This window comes from Toxotes jaculatrix, chromosome 4, assembly GCF_017976425.1.
Source record: "Toxotes jaculatrix isolate fToxJac2 chromosome 4, fToxJac2.pri, whole genome shotgun sequence".
In the NCBI taxonomy this organism is placed as follows: Eukaryota; Metazoa; Chordata; class Actinopteri; family Toxotidae; genus Toxotes; species Toxotes jaculatrix.
Genome location: NC_054397.1, coordinates 13,355,599 through 13,383,138, shown reverse-complemented (window position 1 = coordinate 13,383,138; position 27,540 = coordinate 13,355,599). Strand labels below are relative to the sequence as shown.

The following is a 27,540-nucleotide window of genomic DNA, read 5'->3' as shown; positions in this document are numbered from 1 at the left end:
TCCAAATGGTATAACATTGACACAGGCCAGTTTGAAAGTATTTTGGTTTTGGTTTTGTTAAAATATGTAGTATCATTCTAAATCATTCTTGTGAACAATAAATAATGGTTTGTCTGTTGGTCATTTATACATTGGATTATACATTGGACTGAATTAGTTTTTTCTAGCTTTTCCTAATAAAACTGACAACTGAGAGTATAACACATAACAATGTCCCATCAGGATATTTATATTTCTGAAAGTTTAATTTAAAAATGTCCCTAGAGAAATCCTGTAATTCAGTGCATAAGTGTTTGGCATATCAACACTTTCAAAACAAATGTAAATAAATTATTATAAATTGTGTCAAGCACTGTCAATCTATTGGGTGACCTCGGTCATGTGATTGCCGTAACCCGGAATCACTCCAAGTTTTTAACCAGTCAGAGCCATTCATTCGCTATAGCTTGTCGCACATACTGACAGGTAGCTACGTATGATTATTTGTATATTTTTAACAATATAAACGACAGCTTTTCCCTCATATTCCTTGGCAGAATGATAATACCTGAAACAGCTGTCTAGTCTGGGGAGTTATTTGTAGCCTAACGTGTGTGTCATCACTTTTGACGAGTTTATGACAAGTGTCCTCGCCACCGGCACCAGGCAGCAGTAGCACTTAGTGCTAGCTAGCTCTAGCCGCTAAGCTTTCCCCAGCAGGTTCATAAATCAGCCAGTGTTACTGTGAGAGCTCTCAGGTATAATCTTTGACTGTTATAAGACGTCGCTTTGTTAGTGCAAGGCAGTCTCTTTACCTTGTAGCGCGGCAGACCGTGGTCAGGTCAACAACACTGCCGGCAGCTAGAGTTAGCTGGCATTTACAGTTAGTTAGCCACTTAGCTAACCTACAGCAGGGCGTTGGTTTAGATCACTGCCGCAAACACCCCAAAGGTTTATACCCCCTGTATTTACGGTCTGTGTTTTCTATATGTCTAATAGGTATAGCCGTTATCTCTCAGACAGTTGAATTCCCCCCCTCTTCCCCTCCCAGTATGGCTGCAGACTCGATGGAGATTGACGACTCTCTTTACAGGCAAGTCTACTTTTTTTCGGATTTTTCTGTGTACACTCTTAATTAATGAATTCAGCTGAAACCGCAGATTGCGTTAGGCGGCAGTCAAGGCAGGAAATGAAAGTGCTGTGTTTTATACTGCAGTGAGTGTATTCATTGCACTTGGTGCTCCTCACTTTCCTTCTTAATCTGTCTCTAGTACATTCCCTCACATATTCTCCCCTTCCCTTTCTCTCTCTCCAGCCGCCAGCGATATGTGCTGGGAGACAGTGCTATGCACCAGATGGCCCAGTCATCAGTCTTTCTCAGTGGAATGGGAGGACTGGGAATAGAGATAGGTAGGCAAACAATTAAATTTTTTTTTGTACCACAGCGCTGTAAGATATTTAGCACTGTAGTATTCCTTCAATCTGCATTGTCAAATGTGATCTGAGACTAAGCAACTTCACTTCTGGTTTCACAGCAAAGAATATTGTCCTGGCTGGTGTGAAGGTATGCCAGACAAATAAATATTACGATTGTGCAACACCATGACAGTATGTAATGTTTCAATCAGGAGTGTCCTGAACATTGGTTTTCCCCAGTGCCTTAGCTACAGTCTGTGTGTGTGTGTATGTGTGCTTTGTGCGTGTACAGGCAGTCACCCTTCATGACACAAAACAATGTGAGACCTGGGATCTGGGCTCCAACTTCTTTATCCGCAAAGAGGATGTGTTGAGCCAGAGAAAGAGGTAATATATAACACAAAGCTGGATTGTCTCTTACCCTCTGACTTAACTCACTCCCAGATGTATCACACACTCACATACACTCTGTGTTTGTAATTTTCATACACAGGCAAACTCTTCTATTCTGTCTGTTTCTTGCTCACACATTTCTCATTCATCCTCAGGGTGGAGGCAGTGTGCCCACGGGTTGCAGAGTTGAACCCTTATGTTCACGTTGACATGTCTTCCTTTGCTCTGGACGACAACACTGATTTCAGTTTTCTCAGCAAGTATCAGGTAAGGCTGTGCTTCTCAGAATCTGGGTTGTGACCAATCTGTGGGGTGGATGAGAAAGTTATAAGTAGTATAAGTTGTTCTTAGTTGGTCATAGTGAAAAAGTTTTTCAAAATGTTAATAAAAGCATGTCAAACCACTCGTGTTGCATAATGGTAATCTGAACAAACACTACATCTCTCACATGGTGGGAATGCTGCACGTTAGCTTTTGATAAAGCTATCAGGGATGATCCATCTAGGAATTGACTGGCCCATAGCTGTCTGCATTTCTTGTTTATTTGTTAATCAATGGAATAACTGAAGAATATGGCTCATTATCATTTTCTTCTAGACTGCACTTAAACTTAATTCATACCTGTCCAGAGTAGAAAACTTTCTTTCTACTTTAGAGTGCGCTGCAGATTGCAGGCAACATTTAATGTCTGTCTGTTCTGCTTTCTCTTGCAGTGTGTGATTCTGACTGAAGCCAGCTTGAGCCTACAGAAAAAAGTCAATGAGTTCTGCCATTCACAGCAGCCTCCCATCAGGGTAAGTAAGACTACAGTGCCTATAGTGGTTATAGGTTAGAGAGCGTGAGCCAAATCATGTCTTGTGCATGTGCAACATTTAAATATTAACTAAACCTTTTGCCTTTATATTAACCAAACTGTGTTGCCTTTTGTCCTCACCAGTTCATTGGCTGTGACGCCTATGGCATCTGTGTGCGGGTGTTTTGCGATTTCGGGGAAGAGTTTGAGGTGTCCGACCCCACAGGAGAGGAGCCCAAGGAGATTTTCATCCAAAGTATCACTCAGGTAGTCTCCTAGGTCCCATAACCCTTGCTCAAAAATAACAATTCCAACTTTACGTTCAGAAATTTCACACTCTCCTGTAATGTTTATGTGATTTTCTGTTTAATTTTGACTCTTTCCCCTTCAGGACAGCCCTGGGGTGGTAACCTGCATGGACAACCAACCCCATGGCTTACAGACAGGCCAGAGTGTTGTCTTCAGAGAGGTCAATGGCATGGTGGAACTCAACGGCACTGCACGTCAGGTTTCAGGTGTTGTGTCTACATCACAGATAGTGGTTCTGTACAGAGTTTGTTCTGTACATTTGCGGTTGGAATTGTATAACACCAGCTTAACCAGCATATCAGAGATGTAAACAGCATTTAGTATATGGTTGTGGTTAATATTTATATCAAGTAAAACAAATTTTCAAAAACAAATGTATGTTTTTCATAACATACTGGGTCTTTTACTTTTGTCATACTTAAAACTATAGCAGATGTGGTGAGATGTGTTCTGTATAAAGTGACAATAGTGTAGTAATCTAATCTGAACCATCTTTCTCCTTTATTTGTGTGTGTGTGTGTGTGTTTTGTTTGAATATGTGTGGTTTTAGTCCTCTCCCCTTACAGTTTTGCAATAGGAGATACATCTCAACTACAACCATATGCACATGGAGGTTTCTTTGTCCTGGTGAAAACCCCTAAGACATACAGATTTGTAAGTTCACTAGTTGTCATATCAGCCACAGACATCACCGTTGAACCTGAAAACAAATATACATTTTCAAATGAACATGTTCTTTGTGTGTGTGCCCTTGCATTTATGTATTTCAGGAGACATTAGAGAAACAGTTGTGTGATCCTCAGGTCTTGACCCCAGACTTAAGTAAACCAGAGGTAAGTGTTTAAAGCTGTTCCTGGACACTGAATAACAAAATGAGATTAATGGGCTGGCTAGCTTCACCCAGGTCTACAGCAAAGCTAACTGACTTCACAAAGGAACATCACCAAAAATCATAAACTATGCAGCAGAACCTACTTCAGAACAGGTTATGTTTGGATTGGACCAAATCTATTAACCAATCAGCTCCCAGGAATAATATATACCTTCAGGATCAGAAAATAAAAGAAGCACATGTTTGGACACACTAGTAGTATCACTTGACTTTTTACTTTATTCTACCTGTGTGTGTATTTTTTTCTGGGGTTTGTGTTAAGCAGCTTATCCAAGATTGCAAATGTTAGTTTCGGTGAAGCCAGATAAAGATTACTACGTTTTACTGAGCTGACCTAACTGTGTGATACAGACTCCAGTTCACAAATGCCTTATTATTTTAGACAATGCATTTGTCACTTGTTTCCTCACTATCTTTGCCTAAATCTACCTCCACCACAGGCTCCACTACAGATCCATGCAGCTATGTTGGCGCTGGACGCCTTCCAGGAGCAACACAGTAGACTTCCCAACGTTGGGTAAATACAATATCTGTCTGCCTCTCACTGTCTGGATCCAATATACTGCTCTACCTTCTGTGCTCTAACAGTACCTGGCCGTGGTGTTCAGTGTGTGAACTTGTTGAAATGTGACCTGTTCAGTTTTGAGCAGTTTTTGTTTGATGCCATCAGGTGTTTACAGGATGCTGATGTTTTACTGAAGATAACTGAGGAAGTGAATGCCACTCTTAAGAACAAAGTGAGTCTTCCTTTTTTTTCCCCCTTGCGCTTTCATTCTCTTGGACCTGCAGAGATGCATTCACATCCTCTATAACATCTCCTTCTTTTTCCTTCCTCCACTCTCCCTTTTTCCTCCCAGGCTCCTGTGAATGCTGAATTGGTGCGTTGCTTGTCGAGGACGGCGAGGGGAACTCTGCCTCCGTTAGCAGCGGCTATAGGAGGCATAGCCAGCCAGGAAGTTCTTAAGGCTATCACAGGGAAGTTTGCGCCACTGCAGCAATGGGTAGGTTACTAAAATTGTACTTACTAAAAATATACTGTAGGTCTTCTTTTCAGAAGCAAAATGGTGCTTATTGATAGTTCAGTTGCTCAGTCTAGACCTTGATCATTCTAACAGCAATGGAAACTATTAACTTTAATAATTTAAATTCAATCAGTCATTTTTGTATCTATTTTTTTTTTATTTACCCTTAACTGTTAACTTCATCTCCTCCTTTGTTTGTCTTGGCTTTAGTTTTACCTTGATGCCATCGAAGTTGTCTGGCCCCTTCAGTCTCTTTCTGCAGAGGAGTTTTTCCCCAGGGGCGATCGGTATGATGGATTGCGAGCTTGCATTGGTGAATCAATGTGTCTTGAACTGCACAAGCTCAGGGTCTTCATGGTAAGGTATTCTCAGCACTTTGAAGGTATCTTTTATATTGAATTATGTTCAGGTTCATGTCTGAATAAATCCTATTATCTTATTCTCCTCCAGGTTGGCTGTGGCGCTATAGGCTGTGAGATGCTAAAAAACTTTGCTCTGCTTGGAGTTGGATTGGCCAAGAGCTCAGGAGAGGTGGGCATTCTGTCCCTCCTTGTTTTCTTTCCTCTGTCCCCGTTATGTGTTTCAGTATATTTCATCTCTTGATGATAGGAATCTACTGACACTTATTACTCTCTACCTGTCCATCCACAGGTGTGCATCTCAGACCCAGACCTTATAGAAAAGTCAAACCTCAACAGGCAGTTTCTCTTCAGACCACATCATATACAAGTAAATACAAATCCTCTTCCTTCTCTAATTTTGTTGGCTCAGTATTAAATTACTTTGATCACAATCGGTACACTCACCATATACACACACTCATACCCATATTTTTTTTTCTCTGTCTCAGAAGCCGAAGAGTACCACAGCAGCAGAAGCTACTCATGATATCAACCCAGACTTGCACGTGGACGCTCACCTCAACAAGGTGTGTCCTGCTACTGAGAGCATCTACAGCGACTCCTTTTTCTCCCGCCTGAACCTAGTGGTCACTGCGCTGGACAACGTGGAGGCCCGGAGATATGTAGACTGGTTGGTGCAAATATTAAAGCAGTACAATCAGCACTTTCTAAAATATTTAAGTCATTTTAGTTAGTTTCTGTGAGCAGTGGCCCTAATTTGATTTGGGTGTGGTTATGACATAAATGCAGGAGTTAGGAAGGTTTTTCATGAAATATTTACTAACTTGATATTGTGTTTCTTGCACATATTTAATTTTCAGTCGCTGTGTATCCAATCAGAGACCTCTCCTGGACTCTGGCACCATGGGAACTAAAGGACACACAGAAATCATTGTGCCAAATTTGACAGAGTCCTACAATAGCCATGTGAGTATGTGTGAGCGTTTGCAAGTGTGAAATTGTATTTTTGTTCTTCACTCTAGTTTGTTCCTGGTACAGACTTCACTCTTAAGTATAGTGCTTCTACATATATCTTTCCCTTTGCTTTCCAGAGAGACCCCCCAGAGGAGGAAATCCCGTTCTGCACTCTCAAGTCTTTCCCTTCTGTCATAGAGCACACCATCCAGTGGGCCAGAGACAAGGTCTGCCTGAAGTCTGGCAGAATTCCTGTTTCATGTTGCAAGTTTTGTTTTTTTGTTTTTTTAAGTATCTGTCAGTGTACTGCCCTAATGTTGATTTTTTTTTTCCTTGTGTGTGTATGTAGTTTGAGAATGCATTTGTCCACAAGCCCTCTATGTACAACTCGTTCTGGCAGACCCACTCCTCTCCTGAAGTGGTGCTACAGGTAAGATTTTGTATGTCATAAGTGTTTTTCTCCTTTATTAAACATAGCCTTTGCGTTGCTACACAGTACACCAGTAATGTAACACTTAATTCTTAAAACAGTTTTGAAAGATCCTTTGTTTGTGTGTTTGTAGAGGATGCAGGCAGGGGAAAGCCTGGAAGGGTCATTTCAGGTCATTAAGCTGCTAAGCAGACGACCTAGCCAGTGGGAACAATGCATCACTGTTGCCCGTCTGAAATTTGAAAAGTATTTCAAGAGAAAGGTAATCAGTCCCTACCTAAAAATGCATAATTATAACACAAAGAGATTTTTTGTGTGTAAGTGTTGATGCAAGCTACACAACATGATGATGTTCTTTTTATATAGGCCCTACAACTGTTGCACTCTTTCCCCCTGGACACAAGGTTAAAAGATGGAAGTAAGTTGTTGTTGTTTTTTTTAACACTTATGTACCTAATAAAAAGTTACCACATTCTTTTACAGTAATTTAATATACATAACTACAGTATAAAATGTATGTAAAAGCAAGATATATAGTGAAAACTTTATCCTTATCCTTAGGTTTGTTTTGGCAGTCCCCGAAAAGACCTCCATCACCTATTGATTTTGACTTGAGAGACTCTTTGTGAGTTCTACATTCTTTTATATCACAGTTTAAGCCTTCCTTGTATTGTATATTTCACATCTAAGCTTACCAAACCCTGCTCTATTCCCATCAGGCACTTCACTTTCATTGTCAGCACAGCACGGCTTTTCGCAGGGATTTATAACATCCCTTACTCAGAAAAGGTCGGTCATGTACGCTCACGCATACACTCTCTGAAACACACAGAATTACTCACTGACTGACTAAACTTTTCCATCTATCAGGACCTCTCAGAAGAGGTGGTGGCCAGGATTCTCTCAGATGTTGAGATTCCCCCGTACAGGCCCTCAGACAAAGTAAGCTTCTCGATATGGTCTGTGATTTCTTAGTATGAAAAAAAAAAAAATTAAAAAAATCCGAATCTTGTTGATTGTTGTGGATCTGTCTCTTACAGTCTATAGAGACAGATGAGACGGCAAAGAAGCCCGATCAGATGAAGATGCCTCAAAGCAGTGAAGAGGAGAGGGAGGCCATCACTCAGCTGGAGCAGGCCATTGCTGCAGACAATGTCACACCAGGTATGCAAAAAAAAAACTTAAATACTAAAGGTGACTGCTGTAATTCAAAGCTGAATATGAAGTGGTGCTTTATGATAATATTAGTATATCCTGTGATAACTATTGTGTGATTATGTCTCTTTGTAGAGAGCTTACACATGGGTCCACAGCAGTTTGAAAAGGACGATGACAGCAACGGCCACATGGACTTTGTCGCGTCAGCATCTGCTCTCAGAGCGAGGATGTACTCCATCGAGCCAGCTGACAGACTCAAGACCAAACGCATCGCTGGCAAGATCATCCCTGCTATCGCCACGGCAACAGCTGCTGTGGCTGGACTGGTGAGAAATTTTGCTCTGTATATTCTGTGTAAGGATTTAATGTATTTATATATGTAATAAAAATGCTGGTGGTTTAACTTGGTGCTATTGTTGTTAAACACCAGTAGTCCAGATAACTGTAATTGGAGAACAGCCTGATATTCAGCATTACCGCTTGATAATATGATGTGGTATTTTATCCATTTGTTCAGACTTTTTATATGTTGTTATTTTGATTTACTCAGGTGGCCCTCGAGTTGATCAAGGTGGTTGGAGGCTACGGGTTTGAATCTTACAAAAACTGCTTCTTTAACTTGGCCATCCCTGTGGTGGTGCTCACTGAGCCTGCCCCAGTTAAACGGACGCTCATCAGGTAGGGGCTTACAGTCTCACTGTCTCTCACGCTGCCTTAACGTGAGCAAACACCTTTAATAGCCACACTTTACTGGCAACAAAGGAAACTTTTGAGTTGCAAGGTGGCAGGAGTTTACCCTGTTTTGCTACTACTGTAATGCAAAGTAATGCAAGTATGACGCCTTTCACAGGGACAACATCTACTTCTCCATCTGGGACTGTTGGACTATTTTTGGCCATGAGGACTTCACACTCTCTGACTTGATGAATGCAGTGAGGGTGAGAAGCATTGCTTGTATTAGTTACCACATTATTGTATTTTCCTGAGGTTTTTGACAGCTTCTTTGTATTTTGTTTGTCAAATAACATGTCGATTATTTTTTTTTATGTCAGGAAAAGTATGGAATTGAACCCACTATGGTTGTCCATGGTGTGAAGATGCTCTATGTGCCTGTGATGCCTGGACACTCAAAGAGACTTAAATTGACGTGAGTGCCTTACCTAAAAAGAGTGATTTCCTGTCTTTGTAGATTTTTGCTGAACCAACTGGAAATGATTTTGAAATGATTCATCTGTTGTCTACACTGAAAAGGTGCACTTAACTCTGCCTCTGACTCTCAGGATGCAGAAGCTGATCAAGCCATCAGTGGACCGCCGATACGTCGACCTCACTGTGTCATTCGCTCCGGAGGCAGATGGAGACGAGGACCTCCCTGGTCCTCCCGTCAGGTACTACTTCACCCGCCATGGAGAGGCACCCTGACATCTTTTTAAATGTCATCCTCAAACCTCTTGTGTCCTTACTTCCCTTTCATGTAAATTGTTGCACCCAAATTACCTGGGCCAGGGCCAAGAGCTTTCCCTCAGGATGTTATCTGACACGGGCAAAGCTCCTGGCCCCAGCACGAGCCCACCTGTACATCATGGAGCAAGAAAAAGCCAGTCCGGATCCCAGTTTTTCTTGCCTCAGATCTAGCCAGTGGAACACGAGGCTGCTTGAGTAGCACTTAACTGTACCTGTGTACATATATTTTCTCTGTTCTGTTTTCTACTCTGGTGAAATGCACAGCTCCGCCTGTGTCGATGCCTTAATTGATTAATAACCCTTTTTCTGTTTGTGGCAGTGAGTCTGACTAAAAACTATGTTTACAGAAACCTGCATACTCCCAACATACAGCCCCATTAGTGTAATGTCTGTTATAAATCTGCTGGGACGAAGTCCTCTCATTGGTTTTGAAAATATTGCCAACCACAGAACTTGCCAGTTTGTTGGTCATCTCCCCTTATAGCAAGAGGTCAAGCCAATATTTGTTGTATAATTTTAAAGGTGCAACAGGCCAGTGGACAACGGCGAAATCACCAAAGATACTGATTATCATTGTGTCCGAAGATGATTGTTCTCTTTTTATCATCGTTTTGACAGCCTCAACAAAATACACTTACATCACAACGTACGGGTGTTACCCAAACATTAAAGGGCAACACACACAGCTGCGTCTTGATGTGCTTCATCACAGGGTTGATGTCAACTCTTTGGGATCAGTCACTGTTGAACTGATCAGCATTGATGCTTCAGAAAAGCAGCAATTTGATCAAATTTGCCTCCCAATCCATTCGCATGAATCAAGTGACGCAGCTGATGTCTGTTGCACATAACAATATCTCATTAAATAGTTAGGTAATGACTGCATTGACATCAGTTTACACATTTGGGTAAACAATATGTTCTTCATTAGACTGAGTAATGGCTTGTGTTCAGTGGCTGTTTCAAACAGACATGAAACAACTGTACCAACAGCTGGGATTGCACTCCTACTCATTTAACGCGCCCCCTCTTTTTTTTTTCTTTAAAGAATAAATCCTTGCTGTTCATGATTTATTTCTTGCATTTGTTTATGGATGTGTGTCATCATGACATGTATTTATTTACTTGTTACTCATTTTTGTCACTTACTTTTTTTGTGTCAAACTGAGCCTGTGTTGAGCTCTGTTGAGTCGTGGTGCACTGGTTAATTGTTAATCAACACTGAACAAAAATCATCCTAACAGTGTTTTATCCAGGGGTGTAAATTGCTCCACTGTTTAATTTCAGCTGAAGGTTGAGAAAAGGGTCTTAGAAACAGTCTGCGTTGACATATATTGGCAATAATGTCAATGTAGTTTTGAATGGAAGCATTTTCAAATCCAACTTTTTTTGGTGGGGTTATTGAGAGTCTACTAACACCTTATAATCTGCGTCTTCAAGATAATTAAGATTGAAGTCACCAAAATTGATTCCTCAACGATATTAATTTCTCTGCCCATTACCAGAGGTGGTGAATTTCACTTTGCACAGAAAATGTCTATCATAATGACAACACTTCTTGTGCAGTGAATGTCATTAAGTGTAAAACAAAACAGTGTTAATGAGTGACAATGGTAATGATGTATATTCTTGTGACAGACAACTCAACCAATGGTCCAATAAAATGTGAGATTTCAGGATGTCCTCAAGACTAAAGCTGCTCCAAGTTTTTGTTTTAAATGCATCACAGTTGAGCTGAAACGATTAGTAGATCGACAGAAAAATAATAAGAAACAGTTGTTCTCATAATCAGTTAATTGTTTGTCTTTTTTTTTTTTCAAGCAAAAATTGAGAAAAAAGGCCAAACATTCAGTTTCAGTTCCAGCTTCTCATGAGAGGATTTAATGCTTTTCTTTGACATATATCACAGTGACCTGAATTTCTGTGGGGTTTTTTCCCACTTTTTTTGACCTTTCATAGACTAAATGATTAATGAATGAGAAAATAATCAGCACATTAATAGATGATTTAAATAATTGCTAGTTGCAGCTACGGGCTTTCAAAATTTATTACATTACACAATCTTACATAAAATCTCATGTCAAGTATTTAGATATTATTAATAAAATTTGATTTTTTTTTCACAAAAATATATAATTTGTGACACTGTACACCAGAAAATAGAGTTATAAATACATTCAATAGTTCATTTAGAGTTTATAGAGCAATCACGGTCTGTGGGTTAATCTAACATTTCATTATTGCCAATGTATTGATTAAAAAACATTAATTTTAGTACTAATTATAGTATTTACATATATCACAGAACTTTACACAGTAACTACATGTTATTTGATTTTGATATCAAACATTAAAACATTGACATTATAGATCTAAGTCCTGCAGGTTCCCCCAGCTGGGTCCCATCTTGACTTTGGCCTTAAGCTTTACATACAGTTTTACTGCTGACTCCATCTCCCTCTTGACTATCTGAGCAACCTATCAGAAAGGAATTTTGGGAGAAAGACAAAGAATTATGTATACACGTGGTATCTTCCGCTGTGTTACCCTTTACCCTGTTTCTCCACTTGTGCTAAACAAATATGCAGGAAATTGACTGCATTAAAGAAAAAAAAAAGCCATTCAAAAATCATTTGTCTTTGTTAGTGTAAGGTCCAAGTTCTGAATATCTTAAATACTGAAGAGGTCATTTCTTAACTGTTTCTTTTTAGTTTTAGGTGAAGTCTTATTAGTACATATTTCAACCTGCTTCATCAGCTCAGAAATAACATCTTATCCTAATAAAGACGTTCAGATAAACATCTTCCTTATTGGAACTTTTCAGAAGAAAATAGAACTACTGAGGAACTGACAATCCAGGAAATAATGCCCATACCTGTATGAGGTCTTCCTCTGTGGTTTCATAGATGAGTTCATCGTGCAGCTGCAGGACAAAGTAGGCTCCTCTCAGATGCGACGTCCCATCCCTGCGCTGATTGCTGGCTGTATAATGGACAGCATTGACATTTTCAGACGCGATTAATTTAGAGGCTTTGAAATCATACAGTGGGTAACTGTATGTGTGTGTGTGGGTGTTTAACTGGGTAAATGAGTTTTAAGTGTGTGTCACCTGAGTGTGTGTGCTGGTGAGACTGTGGAGCAGCAGGATATGTTTTTCGCAGTCTCTTCTGAATGTTCACGGTGGCAAGTTTAACAATGTCTGCTGCTGAACCCTGCACAGTCGTGTTCACCGCCTGACGCTCTGCCTGAGGGAGGGAGGGAGAGAGAAACACACAGATGTTATGAAAAATCAGACATTTTCAAATATTCACAGCTTATAAATAAATACACGCTTACATGTGCTTTGATGTGCGTATTGGTGCTAGTGATTCCAGGTAGGTATCTCCTACGGCCCATCAGAGTCTGAACATAGCCGTTCTTAATGCAGTTCTTCACTGTTTCTTTAAGAAAAGCATTGATCCCTGAAATGCAAGAACACAGAACATCAAGTTTAATGTCACTTGAGTGGAAATTTAACTGAAAAAAATATTTTTATATATATATATATATATATATGGTGAGCTAGTTCAATAGGTGTTTCCACTGTATCTGTTTAAATATTAGTGCAGGCCCATTTTTTTTACATTTGTTAAGTGTATGATTTCTTATTGTCAGAAAAACAAAATAAGCAATACACTGGATATATATCAAACACTTTCTGAATAATTAGTTATATATGTATAATTCTAACAGAAATGGAAATGTGTATACCTTTGTATCTGGCCTTGAAACTCTCTATGTAGCAGGCTGCATCATTCTCATCCACTCCCATTTGCTCCCCCAAAGACTTGGCTCCCATCCCATAGATAATACCATAGCAAATCTGCAAAGACATACAGTACATATATGTACGCACTGGTGAGCTTCCCACTGAAAATGCACGCGTCATGACGATAACATCACATCACTGTTATCTTCTCTTTCCTGCCTTGTTGTACCTGTTTTGCCTGTTGCCTGAGATTGTCGTTCACTGTCTCGGGGTCAACACTTTTCCACTCAGCAGCAATGCAGCGAAACACGTCTGCTCCTCCATTCAGGACCTGGTGAACACCCAGAGGCTACATCATTTATTTACCTGTTTATTGTTTGATAATACGGTGTTTTCCCTCTAAGCCACAGACCTGCAGAAGTCGTTGATCCTTGGACAGGTGAGCCAATACTCTCAGCTCCAGCTGGGAATAATCAGCTGCTAATATCATTCCACCTGTGTTACAGTGCAAAAGGACAAGTCTGACTCAACAGTCTGAGTCAAAGATACAGACAGAAAAGGTGATCACCCACAAAACAACTATATCATCATAGTAACCTGAAAAAGGCACAAAAGCATGTCTCATGCTGACAGAGAAGGTCGGGCCCTGTTCTGCAGCTCCAGCTGTAACTGAAGGCCCCACAGGACATCTCTTCTTTCTGTAACAGAGAATTGAATTATTATAAGAAACCATCTTATTCTATCTGTCCTAGTGACTGTTAGTTTAACTTTTAACACGGTCTTCGGGGAAAAACCCATAGAATTAGGTGGAGTCACACCAATACATAGCTTGTAACATTATGTGGTATGAGTACATTTTTCATGTCACGTGCCTACTGACTCAGCTTCTGGTTTTAGAAATAGGCGCTTGTATTCTTACAATGTACTGATTTTACACCACTGTATTTTCCTATGCATATCATAAGGTATGGTATTTTAGCATGGAAGAGATACTGTACTCTGTCCTCATACCTACCCTGGTTTGGTGGTTATTTGGCAGCCGTTTTGTGAAGGAGGACTCTCAGCCACAACCGTGGGCATGTAAATCTCAAAGTCTTTGGGCACATTCTGTATATTGGGCTCAGTGAAGCTCACTCTGCCTAACAACAGAAAGAGCTTGGTCACTGCATGCCTTATATTTACTTCAAATTATATTGTATTGCACAATAGTATGAATTTACCAGTAACATCAAGGTGCATCTCCAGGAAACACATCACAGAGATAAAGAGCGGTGGGTTTTACCTGTGGCTGTGTGCGTCTGGGCGATGGGGTATATTCTGTCCATGGCCAGTGTGGGGTGGTATTGCCTCTCCCTCTGCAGGGGGAACACCACTTTGGTCAAGGCATTAGTGATCCGCCTCCACTCCAGAATCACTCCTGGCAATGGATGCAGGGGGCAAAGTTTCTCCAGAACATCCTGCCAACATGATTTCAGCTCAGTTTAAACACAGTGGATATTTCCCATATCTCCCAAAAGTAATGTTATTACTTGATGGCAACAGCAACAATATTGTGTCATGCAAAGTTGCTTCACCTTGGTGGTGCTGAACTGTTTTCCAAGCCGTACTCTGCCACCGCCTCTCCTGGTGTAGCCCAGAGTCTTCTTACTTTTTGATCCAGCCACGTCACCATTTGGAGGCAGATGGAGCTCCAAGAACAACACCTAGCATGTACAAGTACAAGTACAAGAACTGTAACTACCACTAAATTTGGACTTTTGGTTCAAAAACAGGCCTGGGAAAGACAAGAAGATTTGCTGAAACCTGTGCTATGTCGTCGACACTGGTGAGGGAGAAGCTGTGTCCAGCCAGGTTGTACGCTTGAGATTCCAGCGCTGTGAGTTTGGCCTGCATTACGTGTTTTTGTCTCTCACACTCCTCCACACTGAAGCCCACTCCATTCAGTTCCAACAGCGCTAAACATACCTGGGAAGGCATCTCAACGCTCCTGAACAAATCTGACACGAGTACAAAACATTAAACCACTAATATTTACCACAGACTTTCCTGCTGCTTCAATAGTGTACGATTGACTGATTGTCTTTATACCAAGCATGCCGTCTTTCTCCAGCAGGCCGGTGAGATGGTTCATGACTGCATGCACAAGCACACTCTTGGTCGCTGCGCGAACTCGAGGACAGTGTGCATGCGCGCTTCCAAGTCCATCCAGCAGAGGTAGTTCTTCAGGACAGTAGACAGTCACCATATTGGGTAGAGTCCTCTCCTCACTGCCGGGGTCCACCAGCCAACACGCCACCTGTGATATACATTTATATCAGAGGGTGTCATTTGCAACAGGTTCAAGTTTGTTTCTGATATTTTATTATAGTTAAGGTTCATTGGAAGACAATAAAGGATTTTCCAGTTATTATTTTTGTGTGTGGTTTGTCAAAGTCTTTAGGAGGGTGGATGTTTGTCTTTATTTTAAATGAAATCCCAACAGCTCAGAGAGAAGTACAAAGATCTGAATGTGAATGGACACTGTGAACTTGTGATTTCTCTGTCTGTTTTCTCACCTTGGGGTCTTCACAGTTGCCCTCCAAGCTGATGCCACAGCTCAGGACTAGCGTCTTGTACATGTGGATAATGTCATATGTGACAATCACACCCCCTCGAAGACCAGCTGATGGCCTGCTGAGACAGGCCTTCACCTGCCCCAGCCTCTCACTTACTGGCAAATCATCATCCAGTGGAGGAGGAGCCAGACTGGAGCTCAAACCTGAGGGTTAACAGAGAAGCAGAATTATGGGAACATTTTTTTTGGAGCGGGGGGTGGGGGGTGGGGGTGCATGCACCTGTGTGCTTGTCAATACCTTTGCTCTGCTCTTGTTGCAGAGATATGTAGTATGCATCTCTTGCTCCCCAGCAGACACACAGTCCAATCAACACCAGTCCATCACTGTCTCTTACTGGAAATCCATCAGTCCTGTTGAGCTTCTGACGAGACGTTGAAGCTGCTACAGATAACACATGCATGGGTGAGGAGACTGCATTAAACACAGGCTGTTTGGGGTATAACTGTTGTTCGTGTTGTAGCAGACGAGGCAAAACATAGATGCAAAAGAATGACTTCCCAGCACAAATACTTGTCTGATGAAGTCAGTTTTGAGGCGAATGCTTGGCAACAATTTCTATCACATTCTCCTGTAGGTAAATGTCACTTCTGTACTTACCTCTCTTGTGTTTCCCTCCTATCTCCCTCTCAGGCTGCTCTCTGTACTCTGTCTTTTCACAGGCCAAAGCCAGAGAGTACCGCTCCTTGGTTTTCCACTCTTTAATGAAAGTGTCGAAGAGGCGCCTGTCACTTGCCACGTCCATGATGGAGAAGGTCCCAGAGTTGCTGCAACAGAGAGATGCATCCTGGGACAGCTGAAGAGTGAAACCTTCGTCAGTCACGGGAGTTTCTGTATCAGAGGCAGGTTTTGGACAGGGAAAGGACGGAGAAGAACAGTGTTGAGGAGGGCTGAGGTTCTGGTCACTGTGTAGCAGGGTTTTGATTTTTGAACTTGAGCGTGGAACAGACAGCTCAGGTTCAGGTAGACTCTTTGATTGCTCTATCTGGTGTTTGTGGCTGTAATCTGATGTAGAATTAGGCAGTTTAGTGTCAGCTTCTGATATATGATTACTATGTCCTTGGTGAGATTTATGACATTTTGGGGCTTCTGGTTTCCGCGGAGGACGGGTTGAGGGAGTCGACTGGTTAAGTGGTTGGGCGGTGACAGGTGAATGAATCGAGGAGGTGGTCAGTTTCACCCTGGGTGTGACGGGTGGCATTTCCTGGGTGGGGGGAATAAGGTCGCCAGCTGATCCTGGTCTCTCTCTTACATTCTCAGTCTCATATCTGCAGGGTTCTTCTGGTTGAGGATCACTCTCGGCAGCAGCAGATTGCACATTTAGTTTTCCTCTGTTTCTGCCCGCTTGTATCGAGGGCTGAGGTAGATCTGGAGCATCCACTGTGTTTGCAGCAGCAGCAGTGTGTGTTTGAGGGGCAGTGTGGCCTTTTGTAGTGTTTTGCCAGGGCTGGTCAGACATACTAGGCCAGCGGTCAAAGATCTCTTGTAAACCAGGGCTGCAGTGAAAAGCACTTTCAGGCACATGATCTGACAATATAACGTTCATTTTTGCTTCCTTTTCCTTCTCTTCCTGCTTTCCACTTTTTCCCTCTTCATTTACCCTTCCCTGACTTCCACCTGGTTTGTCATTTTTAGTGTTAGTGAATTGTTTAATTGTGTCCTTGTCACACTGATTTTGAGTTACAATGCAGTCAGGCTGTGTCAGCTGTTCCTCAGGCAGAACGTGGTCTGCGTTGGGTTGCTGAGCTTGATGACGGTGGGTTTCCTGTTCTTTTTGGGGTCTCTCTGAATGTCTCAGCAAGCTGTGCCTCTCCAGAAAATGTTCGCCCACAAACAGAGAGTCGCCCCACTCTGACAGGCTGAAGGAGGACTCCCCCCACTGGATTGCCTCCTGCTTTTCTGCCTCCTGGTTAGCGAGAAGCTCACTGCGTCGTCGCTCCTGTGTTGACAAAAGAGGGCGCTTGTCTTTGACGTCCTGGCCAGCAGATTCCTCCTCATCAGGTTGGTCAAAGATCTGTTGTGGGCTCAGATCAGCCAGCAGACAGCTGTCGTACAGGCTGTCAAACAGGAAGCTACTGCTTCGGTTCAGACTCTCAGAAGCAATCTGATTGGCATCGCTGGCTTCATCATCATCACCACCACCACCTTCATTTTTATCTTCATCCACATTATCACTGCCGCCAGGACCAGGGGAAACCTGTGAAAACACCAGTGTCTTACTAAAGAGGCAACATGTTGGATTATACAGCATTTCTTATTTGCAATCCATGCATTATTGGTGATTCTGGTCAGTCACCTGGTGGCTGGTGTTAAGGATGAGCTCCATCTGGCTATCTGTGAGAGAGATATTGAATCTAGGACATGCGTTGTCAGGGCCAAGTCCGTTTTCTCCCTCACCTGTGTCGCCCTGCTCTGCAGCTGTTCCTACCATATCCTCCCCTTTTATCTTTTCTGTTCCTACCATCTGAGTCATTCCTCTATCATTCACATCTCTGTGTTGATATGTCTGTTGAACAATGATTCTTTCTGTCTGAGTGTCCAATTCAAAGCTGTCACCAAAACTCTCTTCTCCCTTTTTAACGTCTTCATCTCTGTCATCTCCTGCGTACAGCTCAGGAGATGAGAACTTATCTGCCTCTCTGTTCTCTGACCTTCTTCGCTTGGCTTCAGGAGAGAATAGGGGAACTGAGGCAGGAGAAACTAATGGTGGAGAATCTAGTGTTTCTGCATTTGTAGGAGCAGAAACTGCTGGGGGAGTTTGTTGCAGAAGCCCAGCAACTTGAACACTGGTAGGCACCTGGGCTGCAGGAACAGAGTTGTGGGCTGGTGCCAGGTAGGATGTCTGCGCAGTCTCTTGTAGACATTTGTCAGTTTGTATGGACTGTAGGACTTTGCTTAGGGCTCTCGAGTGCTTCACTCTACCTGGCTGCACAGGTGAGTCAGCGAGCCCTGTGGCACCATCTCCTGCTAAACGCCTTGTGGAAACACTTTGTTGTTGTTCTACTCGGGATATCGGGGCTCTGAAGCGAGGAGGCGGCATAGGGGAAGGTGAGGGCTGAGGATGTGGCAGTGATTGAAGGAGAGGGCTGGATACAATCTCAGCCAATTCCTGCGTCAGGCTCCTCTCAGCAATGGGCCGTTTTGCTTGTTGACCCTCTGGTCTGACAATACCTTTACTTTTCTCGACTCCTTTCGCCTCTGATTTTTTGCACTCTTCCCCTTCTTTCTCTGACCCTCTGTGCTTTTGTCCTTGTTTTTCATCTAGATTTTTTGTTTCATTTGCTGTGGACAGCTTTGTATTTGTCTCTGCTTTCTCTGTTTCTATGCCACTTTCCACTGGCACCTTATTATCTGTTTCCCTGATTTCTGGATGTGTCCTGTCTTCCTTTCTGTGCACCTCTAATTTTCTGTTTCCTTCCTTCTCTGCAGGTCTGGACATCCCTTGCTCTCTCCTGGCTTCGCCTTCTGGTTTCTCCATTTTTCTTTCTGTTGCTCTTTTCTCACTTTTATATTCCCCCTCACACTCCTCTGTATGTCTGTCAGCATCTCTGCCCCTACTTTTCTTAAGCCTGCCTCCCTCTCGGTGGTCTTTAGTGATTTCTGTCTGTGCATCTTGTGAACTGAGATATGAGCCAGATGAGGTTTCTGTGCTGCTGCTGTGATGTTTGTCAGGGCTTTTGACAGCAGGAGCTCCAGGAGGAAGTGTCGCCGGGTCCCACTGAACTCCTAGCTGGGCCAGGTCTTCTTGAAGGAGGAGCCTTGCCTCAGAAACTATCTCTGAGGCTGCTTCCTGTTCAGTTAGGGCCCGTCCACCCGTAACCCAGACACAGCGAAGGCTTCGTCTCTCAGCTGCCTCCGTCTCACTCTCATCCACCGCACGCTTAGAGCTGAGGAGAACAGACAGTACACCAATGACTTTAAATTTGGGCTCATGTTCCAGGGAGATTAAAACTTGATGTGCTGATGCTACAGTTGCTTGGGTTTTAAGTGGTGTTTACAGGACTGTAGCTGGTTCTATCTCCAAGACTTCGTCAAAACAAAAGAAACTGGTGTATGTTTATAGTAGCAGTATAAAAGATTTGAGATATTTTTATAATATACTCTCTTTGGGATGGGTGTGCTTTTGATTGAGTTTTCACTGGGTACTTTTTAAATTGTTCATTGTTATGTTATGATTATCATCATAACACAACACGCGTGTAAGCTGATAGTGGAAACATACTAAGTGCTCTGCTATACCTCCCCTCAGCTGATGGGCCTTTTTATGCCCATGTATTGTCAAGGGACTAATATTCTTGTTTAGCTAATACGCATTTATATCATACCGGAACATATATACAAACATATACTCATACACCTACCTCTTGAATGGGACTGCGTTCCTTAAGGCTTTCTCCACATCAGCTACAGTAGCCCTGGCTAGTTCAGCAACAGTACAGAGCCCTTGGGCATAGAGTGCTCTGGCTCGTGTTGCATTCAAGAGGGAAACCCTGACCAGGTCGACTAGCTCCCTCTGGACTCCGAAGCTCAGCCTGGTCTGGTACTGGGACAACAGCAGCTCCATGTTGTGCCAGCCCAGACGCTTGCAGAACACTGTTACCATACCTGAGGAATAGCAGAAAGTGAAAGACTGCACAACTGAGCATGTGATTTAAAGTCATTGAATAACTAATGTTTTCTGAAGGTTTCCTTCTGTGTTTGCATCAATTACTGACAAAAAGCACCATCATTCATATGATACAGATTCACAGTGACAAACTTGTTCTGAACCACATTTAAACATGTCTGTTATGTCTAAATTACACTAGGACCTTTTGAACCCTCTCACAGTAACCTGATGCAAGAAGCACAAGCACTTATGAACAATGGATATGTGGCTCTGAAGAAATATAGGCATATAGGTGCCGAAACATCGGCTAATGGAGTCTGTGCTGTATATACATAATTCTAAAGTGCTCCTGCATCTTGCATCAAGTTAAAATACCTGTTACTGCCCTCCATTTTATTCTATAGTGTAACATGTTCTGTGCTGTAGACTGTAGAAATGCTGTACACTGTGCTTCTACATGCACACAGCAACACTTTTAAAGCATGTACCTGCATATGTAGAAGCAGACTGCTGGAGAGACTGTAATTGCCCACGATTGCAGTTGTATTTAGATGCCACTGTTCCCAAAGGCACCTCATTCACCAGATCATGTAGGACAAGGGTGGTGAAAAACCTGTAAAGTGACAACAAAGAAAGAATGTAAAGGATGAAAGCCCTATGTGATCAAAACACTTCTAAAACTTGTTTATTGACTATCTGGAGATAACCATCTGAGGAAAATTATGTAATTATCCAGAACCACTAATAATACTTAAAATATAATGTTCGGTATTTGGTTATTACTTTCATCAAGAACTATATGCTTAACAAGGAGCTTGATTGAAGAGCTATGATATTGGACTGAATTATATTGTTAATCAATATAATTCAATCAAGAACACAGTTTGACCAATCAACTGTCTGAAGACTGAGATCAGTTGATTAAATGAGTCAAGTCTGGTGTGCTGCTGCTTGGTTGGAACAAAAACCTGCAGCCACATGGCCCTTTGTGGAACAGGTTTGACACCTCTGCCATACAGAATTGTGTAACCGTGACTAAAATGTAAGTATTAAATTTGGCCTTTGGTCATTTGTTCCAAATCCATGTTTTCTCACATTTTGGATTCCTTCGTCAATGTCGATGACATTTTGGAAAACTATATGAGAAAGACTATTGGCCAATACTGTGATATACAGTACATGTAGCTTGTGTAATTAACATAAATGTGTGCTTTACCGTTTATGAATTGCCATCTGTCTACGCTGCTTTTCTGTCTTGGCGACGATTTTGCCACTGACAGACCGTGCGAGAAAACCTTCCTGGACGCCCACCAGCTCTGCTACTCTCTTCATCGATGACGAGAGCTGTTCCCACAGACAGAAAAACTGATACCAATCTATGGTAGTCCACTCTGCGTACAACGGGGTGATCTGAGGACAGTTTGGACATAGAATTTTGTATTACTATGCTTGTGAAGACTGGTCTGAACTTTGTATATTTGAGGAGGGGAGGCTTTTGAAAAAGCTAGAATAAAGATTTAGTTACTATTACGTATACATTATTGAGGGTTTCGGGGCTAATAGGGAGTGATTAGAGTTGACAGAAAGTTATGGTTATTTGTTGTTATAAAAAAAGATGTGTGCATGTGTACCAGATAGAGAATGTGCAAATCATTTTCCAGTACAAAGCCCTTCATGGCACGCTGGAGATCAGCAAATATTCCTAGAGCCTCAGGAGGAGACAGGGAGGAGGACAGGGTCGCGGCACCGAGTTGCGTGGGACAGTACCGCTCCTCTAGATATGCAGAGACATCACAGGATATACAGTAGTTATTGTAATGGCAAAGGTGAGAAAAGCTGATTTTGATACTTTTAATAAAGCCATGCATGAGGTATAACTATCGACAGGTTTTTTTCTTTACAAGCAATTTCTTGCCAAACTGTAGAAACATTTCTGAGCGATATCAGGTTGGGTGCAGTGTGCTGATTTTACAAAAGCCTTGAACCTACATGTGATGTGTGTACACTCCTTTTATTTTAACGGTGTAAACATCAGTGCATGCAGATACATCTGTTTGAGACTTGATTGACAACTGCAGCATCACTGAGCTGTTGTTTTGCCTTGAAAATAAATGCCATTCTTTAAACAGCATTTCAGTGTGAGGCTTACACAAGTACTTGTTGTCTTATCTTACTTTTGATATTCTTTGTGAGATACAGTTATACAGTTAGATACAGTTGTTACCAGAGGGTCAGTCTCATTGCTGGAGGTCTATTTTCATAATGGCACGGCACATAATAAGATAGCACTGTGGCACTACCTTGTTCGTCCTTCTGAATGCTAATAAATTCATTCTCCATCAGCCATTCAACACAGGCCTCAATAGCCCCTTTATTGGTCTCTTCATTTGATGTGTATTTGCCATCACATTTCATGCTTGCAGCCAGTAGAGAGCATGAAGCATACGAGCTCACATCCTGTGGAGTGCTGGCTACACCTCCAACAATGATCTGTGATTTGGAATGATACAAAACAGGGACAAAAAAAAAAATTAAAGAGTTCATGAGGCAAAACTGTTTTTTTTGTCACTGTGAGGTAAACCAACACAATGCAACTATTTTAGAAGCAGGAAATGACTTCCATGCAGCCTGTAAGTTATTTCTGTGTGTTAATTTAAATATGAATCATACCTCCAGGATGGCTCGCAGCATGCTAGTGGTGACACCTTCCCCTTCCCTTCTCACCAGACAGCTGCTGATTGGCTGAAGAGCACCCGTAAGGAGACTAATACCTTTCTGACGTTCTGTTTCCTTACAAACCAACACACTTTCACCTGAAAGAGGGACAACTAAATGATGTGACATGATACCAAAGAAGAGATTTGCTTTTAAATTAACTTTTCAAGTGATATGAACACAATTATTCAGAAAAGACGTGATTTTTTTTCTCCCGACAACCAGAATAACAATTAACAAGGGATAATCTACTTCCCCCCCCCCATCTTCACTCCATACCTGTAGTGTCTACCCCTTTTCTCCCGGCTCGTCCAGCCATCTGTTTGTACGTGAGTGGGTCCAACAAGTGTCCATTGAAGGTAGGGGTCCGAATGATGACCCTACGGGCTGGGAGATTAACGCCTGAAGAGAGGGTCGAGGTGGCAGCCAGGACTCTGACCGTGCCCTGACGAAAAGCTCCCTCCAACACATCACGCTCATCAAATGTCAGACCTGCAGAGAAAGTTTGAAGCATAAAAAAACTTGAAATCTTGTTTGCACAGAGGACAACAAAGACCTAATCATCCGCAGTTTGTTGCGATTCAGGGGTTGCGTGAGTGTGTTCACCTGCATGGTGAAAGGCCACTCCCCATGGCACAGTTCGCTGGAGGATTGGGTCTAGCCCGGCAGGAGTTCGTCTCAACTGGGCTATGACATCCACTAGTCCTTCCTGATCCAGACACACTGGCTGAGGGTCTGTGTCGCCCTGACGATCTGAAAGAAAGACACCACAGTCTAGATTTTACTTACACTTACATAAATGCACACAACACAAACCATTTTTAAAAACAAGCAACGGTTTTGCTTCACCTCACTCTCGCTGACGGTAAATTATTTTCTTTGAATAATTTTTAATTTCACATACCAGTATGTCTGAGGTTGTAGAATTCTCTGGCGATACTGTCTGCCAGTTTCTCACACCAGTTCTTCGAGGGGCAGAACATAAGCACAGAGTGGCCCTCTCTCACTGTCTCATAACACAAGCTCACTATGTGGTCGTCATCACCCTTTAAGCAGAAAATATTATAGCACATTCTTATAACCAGCAACATAATATATTGCATATATTACATTAATGGCAATCTCCATCTAAATTACCTTAATATGGAGTGCAGGAGAGAACTGCCGGACCACAGAGAGGCTCTTGTCATAGATGCTGCAGCCCACTTTGAGATGCTCCAGCAGGGGCACAGGTCTGTACTCTGTCTGGTAAAGTTCTGCACCCAACCATCTAGCCAGGAGGGAGAGGTTAGGCAAGGTGGCGCTCATACCGATTATCTGCACCCCCTCAGACAGAGACCTGCAGAAAGAAATGTGCTTACTAACTAATTAACAAGATTTTTTTTTTTAAACACTGTATATCAAGACAAAGGTCGGGAGTCAAACAGACCCTGTGGTGTTCTGCTTCTGTGCTATGTAGCGGATTTTGGTTAAGAGCAGTTCCAGCAGGTATCCTCTTCCAGAATCCCCAACCATATGCAACTCATCCACCACCACCATGCCTAGTAGCATAGAACATAACACATGCACTTTCAAACTCGCACTCTATGTCAGAAACCTACTTGTTTGGTCCAACCAACATCCCCACATCCAGATATACTTAGGTTACAGCGATATAAATGAAATAAAAAAAGACAAATCCTCAAACTTCAGAGTAGAACAACTAATTGACTATCAAAAAAGCTGTTTGAACCTGTTGAACCTGAAAAAATCTGTCAACCGACTAATTTATAAATCAGCTTCTTGTTTCAGCTTAACACCCAATTACCACGGATGTAGTACCTAGTAGACCCATACTGTCTTCTTCAATGAGTCTGTTAATTAGAGAGTTGGCTTTTTCTATGGTGCAAACAGCCACATCCAGCGCTGAGAACCCTCCAGCAGCTGAAGTGCTGCCCATGTATCCCTCCACACGAACGCCTGCCTCTTCAAATACACTCTACAGGTGCAGAGATACAAGTCTGTCAGATGGAGATTAACACACAGACAACACTTTGTCCATAACAACCTGAATGTATCCTTCCGTCCACTTCTCCCTCACCTGAAGATAGTGCATCTTCTCTTTGGCCACAGAGACAAAAGGCAAAATGAAGAGAGCTTTTCTTTTGGTTTCCAACACACGCTTCAACATTAGCAGCTCTGACACCAGGGTTTTTCCAGCACTAGTGGGGGCTAAAAAAAAAAAGGAATATACATTTGAAAAGGAGCTACAACAGAGGAATAAAACTTTAAATATGGCAGTAACTGATTCCTTGGATCATTTTCTTACCAGAGTATACCAGGTTACCTCCCTGCAGCACCTGTCCAACAGTGAGGCACTGAGCCTGCCACTCAAACATGTGAGTCACTCCGTGTTTCTGGTAGCGCTCCAGGACAGGATTTGGCAAACCCCAACTGGATAACAGCAGCTTTTCAACTTGCTCAGACGGGGCACACAAGGCAATGCCTTCAGTAGAGCACACATAACATACTCCCTTTACAATAAATCCAACTGCAGGTAGTTTGAGCACTGACATGAGGATCTATACTGAGGACACAATTTAAGATACAAATGTATTTCAGTTATAAATCATACAAACTTTTGTCTCATACTTGAGTATGAGACAAAAGTCCATACAAGGTGTGAGCATTTGTGGGTCCATGACACACACAGAAATAAGAACAAAGTAACCAATCTCGAAGAAGTTTTTATAAGTGTGCTTAAAATACTTCACCTGGCTGAGGTAAAGTGTCACTGAGAGTACTGAGCTCTAAACCAGTGGGGACTGTGAGCACAGAGGCGGACTGATTCTGTAATGACCGCTGGAGTTTGGCCCTCTTCATGGCAGCTGCGAGGCGTGTGGGGCTGAACAAGATGTAGTCTCTGGATACATCAAGAGGTGGATCAGTATTCTTACTTGATCCACTTTCCTCTTTGCTAAGGGGAGAGCTCTTTCTTCTGGATGTACGTTTCTGCCTGCTGAAACACAAAGAGAAAGAAAAATGTGTTAACACAAAAATTCAGAAGATAGATGCATGAAAGGAAAAACTGGATGATAATGAGTAAGTTCACACTGACTTGTCGGAGCTGCCTGCTTGCTGACTGTTTCTTATTTCTTGACATGGTAACCTATTAATGCAGGAAGAAGCAGGCACAGAGTGGCCGCTTTCGGAATCCCTCTGAGCGTGCTCTGCTTCCTCCGAATCCTCGCTGAAGAGAAGCTTCTGAGCAAGGTCCTTGCAGTCAGCTGTCCACCCCGGTCTCTCACAATCACCTCTACGCATACGCACTCTCTCTTGAGCACCAGGGGGTTCGCTGGATCCTTGGCCTGTGGCTTGAAGAGCTCTGTGCATATTCGTCTTATTGTGTGCAGCTGGTGCAAGAGACAGTAGAGGGGCAAGGGCAGCTGATGAGGCTGGCTCTTCCAGTACATTTCTGCGTACTGTTGCTGGACAAGCACTGTTAGCTGCAGGCTTTACAGGGTCGAAAGCATCCAGCACCTGCAGCATCTCTTCATCCAGAGCTAATGTGAATTCTCCCAGTGGGGGCACAGCTCCTCCACCCTGAGACAGACAATAGTGAATGTCATTTGCGATGTATCTTATGCGTGAAAGAGAAAAAAAAAGAGATGACAAAAGTTTTCTCTCATGCTATCACACTCACCGCGAGGCTGTCTCTGCTAATGTTTTCTGGTGTGTTTGTTTTGTCTGACAGGTAACGGGGTTTCTGCGACAGTCCGCCTCCGTCTGGTGGCTCACCGGGAGCTTGGAAGCTGTGCTCGGAAAACCGTGTGTTCATGACAGGTAAGACTGATGCTCATAAATATATATGTTAAAAAGATTTTAAGAGGTCTCCTGGCAACAGGAGGAATCTGGTCGTGATTCTTCTAAATGCGCCAACAATATGAACTGAAACTGTGACTTTAACTTACCTTTTTTTCTTTTTGATCTGATGCTGCCCCATGTAGCTCTTCTTTTTCAGAGGAGGACCCATAGTGCTCATACTGAGGAGGCTGCACTGCTTTCAACAAACGTGTGAGTCGGTGGACGTTAATTAACATGACATTAGTTTCACTCTTGACACGAGTTTGTAAAATGTTTTTAACAATGTTTATTGAGCGTTTTAGCGAAAACAGGCGTCACTGCTGGATTAACAGTTTGGGTCGCTAAGTACAAACATTGAGCAGCGGTGAGTATGTATGAAATCAAAAAGTCCGCCGAAGTACAGCCCCGGTGTTTCACAAAAACAGTTCGACGGAACAAATGCTCGAATACAAAAGTTCCCATGCACCACAGCTACTGCTACAACTACTACTGCTGCTGCTGCTGCTGCTGCTACTAATAGTAACACTGTTATTAATAATACATCTAATACAAATAATACATTTTAAGATTAAATAAAACATTGTTAAACAATGTTTTATTTATCTAAGAAACACTGGCTGTTAAGTTCTTTAAAAATCAGGAAACTGTCACTTACAAAATGTGTAGATAAATAGGTTACAGTTAATAAACCATGGTAGAATGTATGAGTAAATATAGTTAATGAAATTTCTTTCATTTACTTCTAAATACAGAAGTACAGTTCTGTCTGTGGTAAAGCGTATTGATAAATCGTTTTGATCAGTGTGTAGCAAACTGTATTGATAAATACAGCGTATGATGT

General features: G+C 42.3%; 2 protein-coding genes across 2 annotated transcripts; one reads left to right on the top strand and one right to left on the bottom strand.

Moving 5' to 3' along the window:
• Positions 1–429: 429 nt before the first annotated feature.
• uba6 (ubiquitin like modifier activating enzyme 6) lies at positions 430–10,860 on the top strand. The gene is made up of 32 exons (XM_041036663.1): positions 430–465; positions 979–1,072; positions 1,295–1,389; positions 1,515–1,543; positions 1,688–1,782; positions 1,944–2,055; positions 2,502–2,582; positions 2,726–2,848; positions 2,973–3,096; positions 3,441–3,544; positions 3,661–3,723; positions 4,223–4,299; positions 4,453–4,519; positions 4,640–4,783; positions 5,015–5,161; positions 5,255–5,335; positions 5,456–5,533; positions 5,655–5,836; positions 6,027–6,132; positions 6,258–6,347; positions 6,470–6,550; positions 6,684–6,812; positions 6,917–6,968; positions 7,112–7,175; positions 7,270–7,339; positions 7,421–7,492; positions 7,591–7,714; positions 7,841–8,034; positions 8,259–8,386; positions 8,559–8,646; positions 8,761–8,855; positions 8,989–10,860. Exons 2-32 carry the CDS (start codon positions 1,032–1,034, stop codon positions 9,128–9,130), a joined length of 3,078 nt encoding a protein of 1,025 aa, XP_040892597.1. The 5' UTR covers positions 430–465; positions 979–1,031; the 3' UTR covers positions 9,131–10,860.
• A 335-nt stretch (positions 10,861–11,195) lies between these two features.
• Positions 11,196–26,877, bottom strand: polq (polymerase (DNA directed), theta). The gene is made up of 35 exons (XM_041035222.1): positions 26,807–26,877; positions 26,539–26,647; positions 25,954–26,438; positions 25,610–25,851; positions 25,165–25,341; positions 24,937–25,067; positions 24,678–24,834; positions 24,286–24,397; positions 23,994–24,195; positions 23,761–23,902; positions 23,463–23,609; positions 23,136–23,348; positions 22,812–22,954; positions 22,442–22,631; positions 21,773–21,915; positions 21,358–21,551; positions 20,630–20,754; positions 19,894–20,137; positions 17,829–19,419; positions 16,133–17,729; positions 15,773–15,913; positions 15,476–15,678; positions 15,009–15,216; positions 14,724–14,917; positions 14,495–14,623; positions 14,203–14,377; positions 13,936–14,059; positions 13,518–13,618; positions 13,333–13,415; positions 13,150–13,251; positions 12,923–13,034; positions 12,509–12,633; positions 12,282–12,417; positions 12,048–12,154; positions 11,196–11,650 (listed from the first exon to the last, which is right to left on the bottom strand). The coding sequence occupies exons 1-35, from the start codon at positions 26,875–26,877 to the stop codon at positions 11,537–11,539; spliced, it is 8,469 nt and encodes a 2,822-aa protein (XP_040891156.1). The 3' UTR covers positions 11,196–11,536.
• Between the last annotated feature and the right edge of the window lie 663 nt (positions 26,878–27,540).

Bases quoted from the DNA above. Each gene is read 5' to 3' on its own strand.
- polq (XM_041035222.1), bottom strand. From the start codon at position 26,877: ATGAGCACTATGGGTCCTCCTCTGAAAAAGAAGAGCTACATGGGGCAG. The intron at 25,068-25,164 runs GTAAGAAAATGA...TTTTTTTTTTAG, and splicing joins AGGTAACCTGGTATACTCTG to CCCCCACTAGTGCTGGAAAA. The intron at 14,918-15,008 runs GTATAAAGACAA...TACTCGTGTCAG, and splicing joins GGAGAAAGACGGCATGCTTG to ATTTGTTCAGGAGCGTTGAG.
- uba6 (XM_041036663.1), top strand. From the start codon at position 1,032: ATGGCTGCAGACTCGATGGAGATTGACGACTCTCTTTACAG. The intron at 1,390-1,514 runs GTAGGCAAACAA...CTGGTTTCACAG, and splicing joins AGGACTGGGAATAGAGATAG to CAAAGAATATTGTCCTGGCT. The intron at 5,837-6,026 runs GTTGGTGCAAAT...TTTAATTTTCAG, and splicing joins GCCCGGAGATATGTAGACTG to TCGCTGTGTATCCAATCAGA.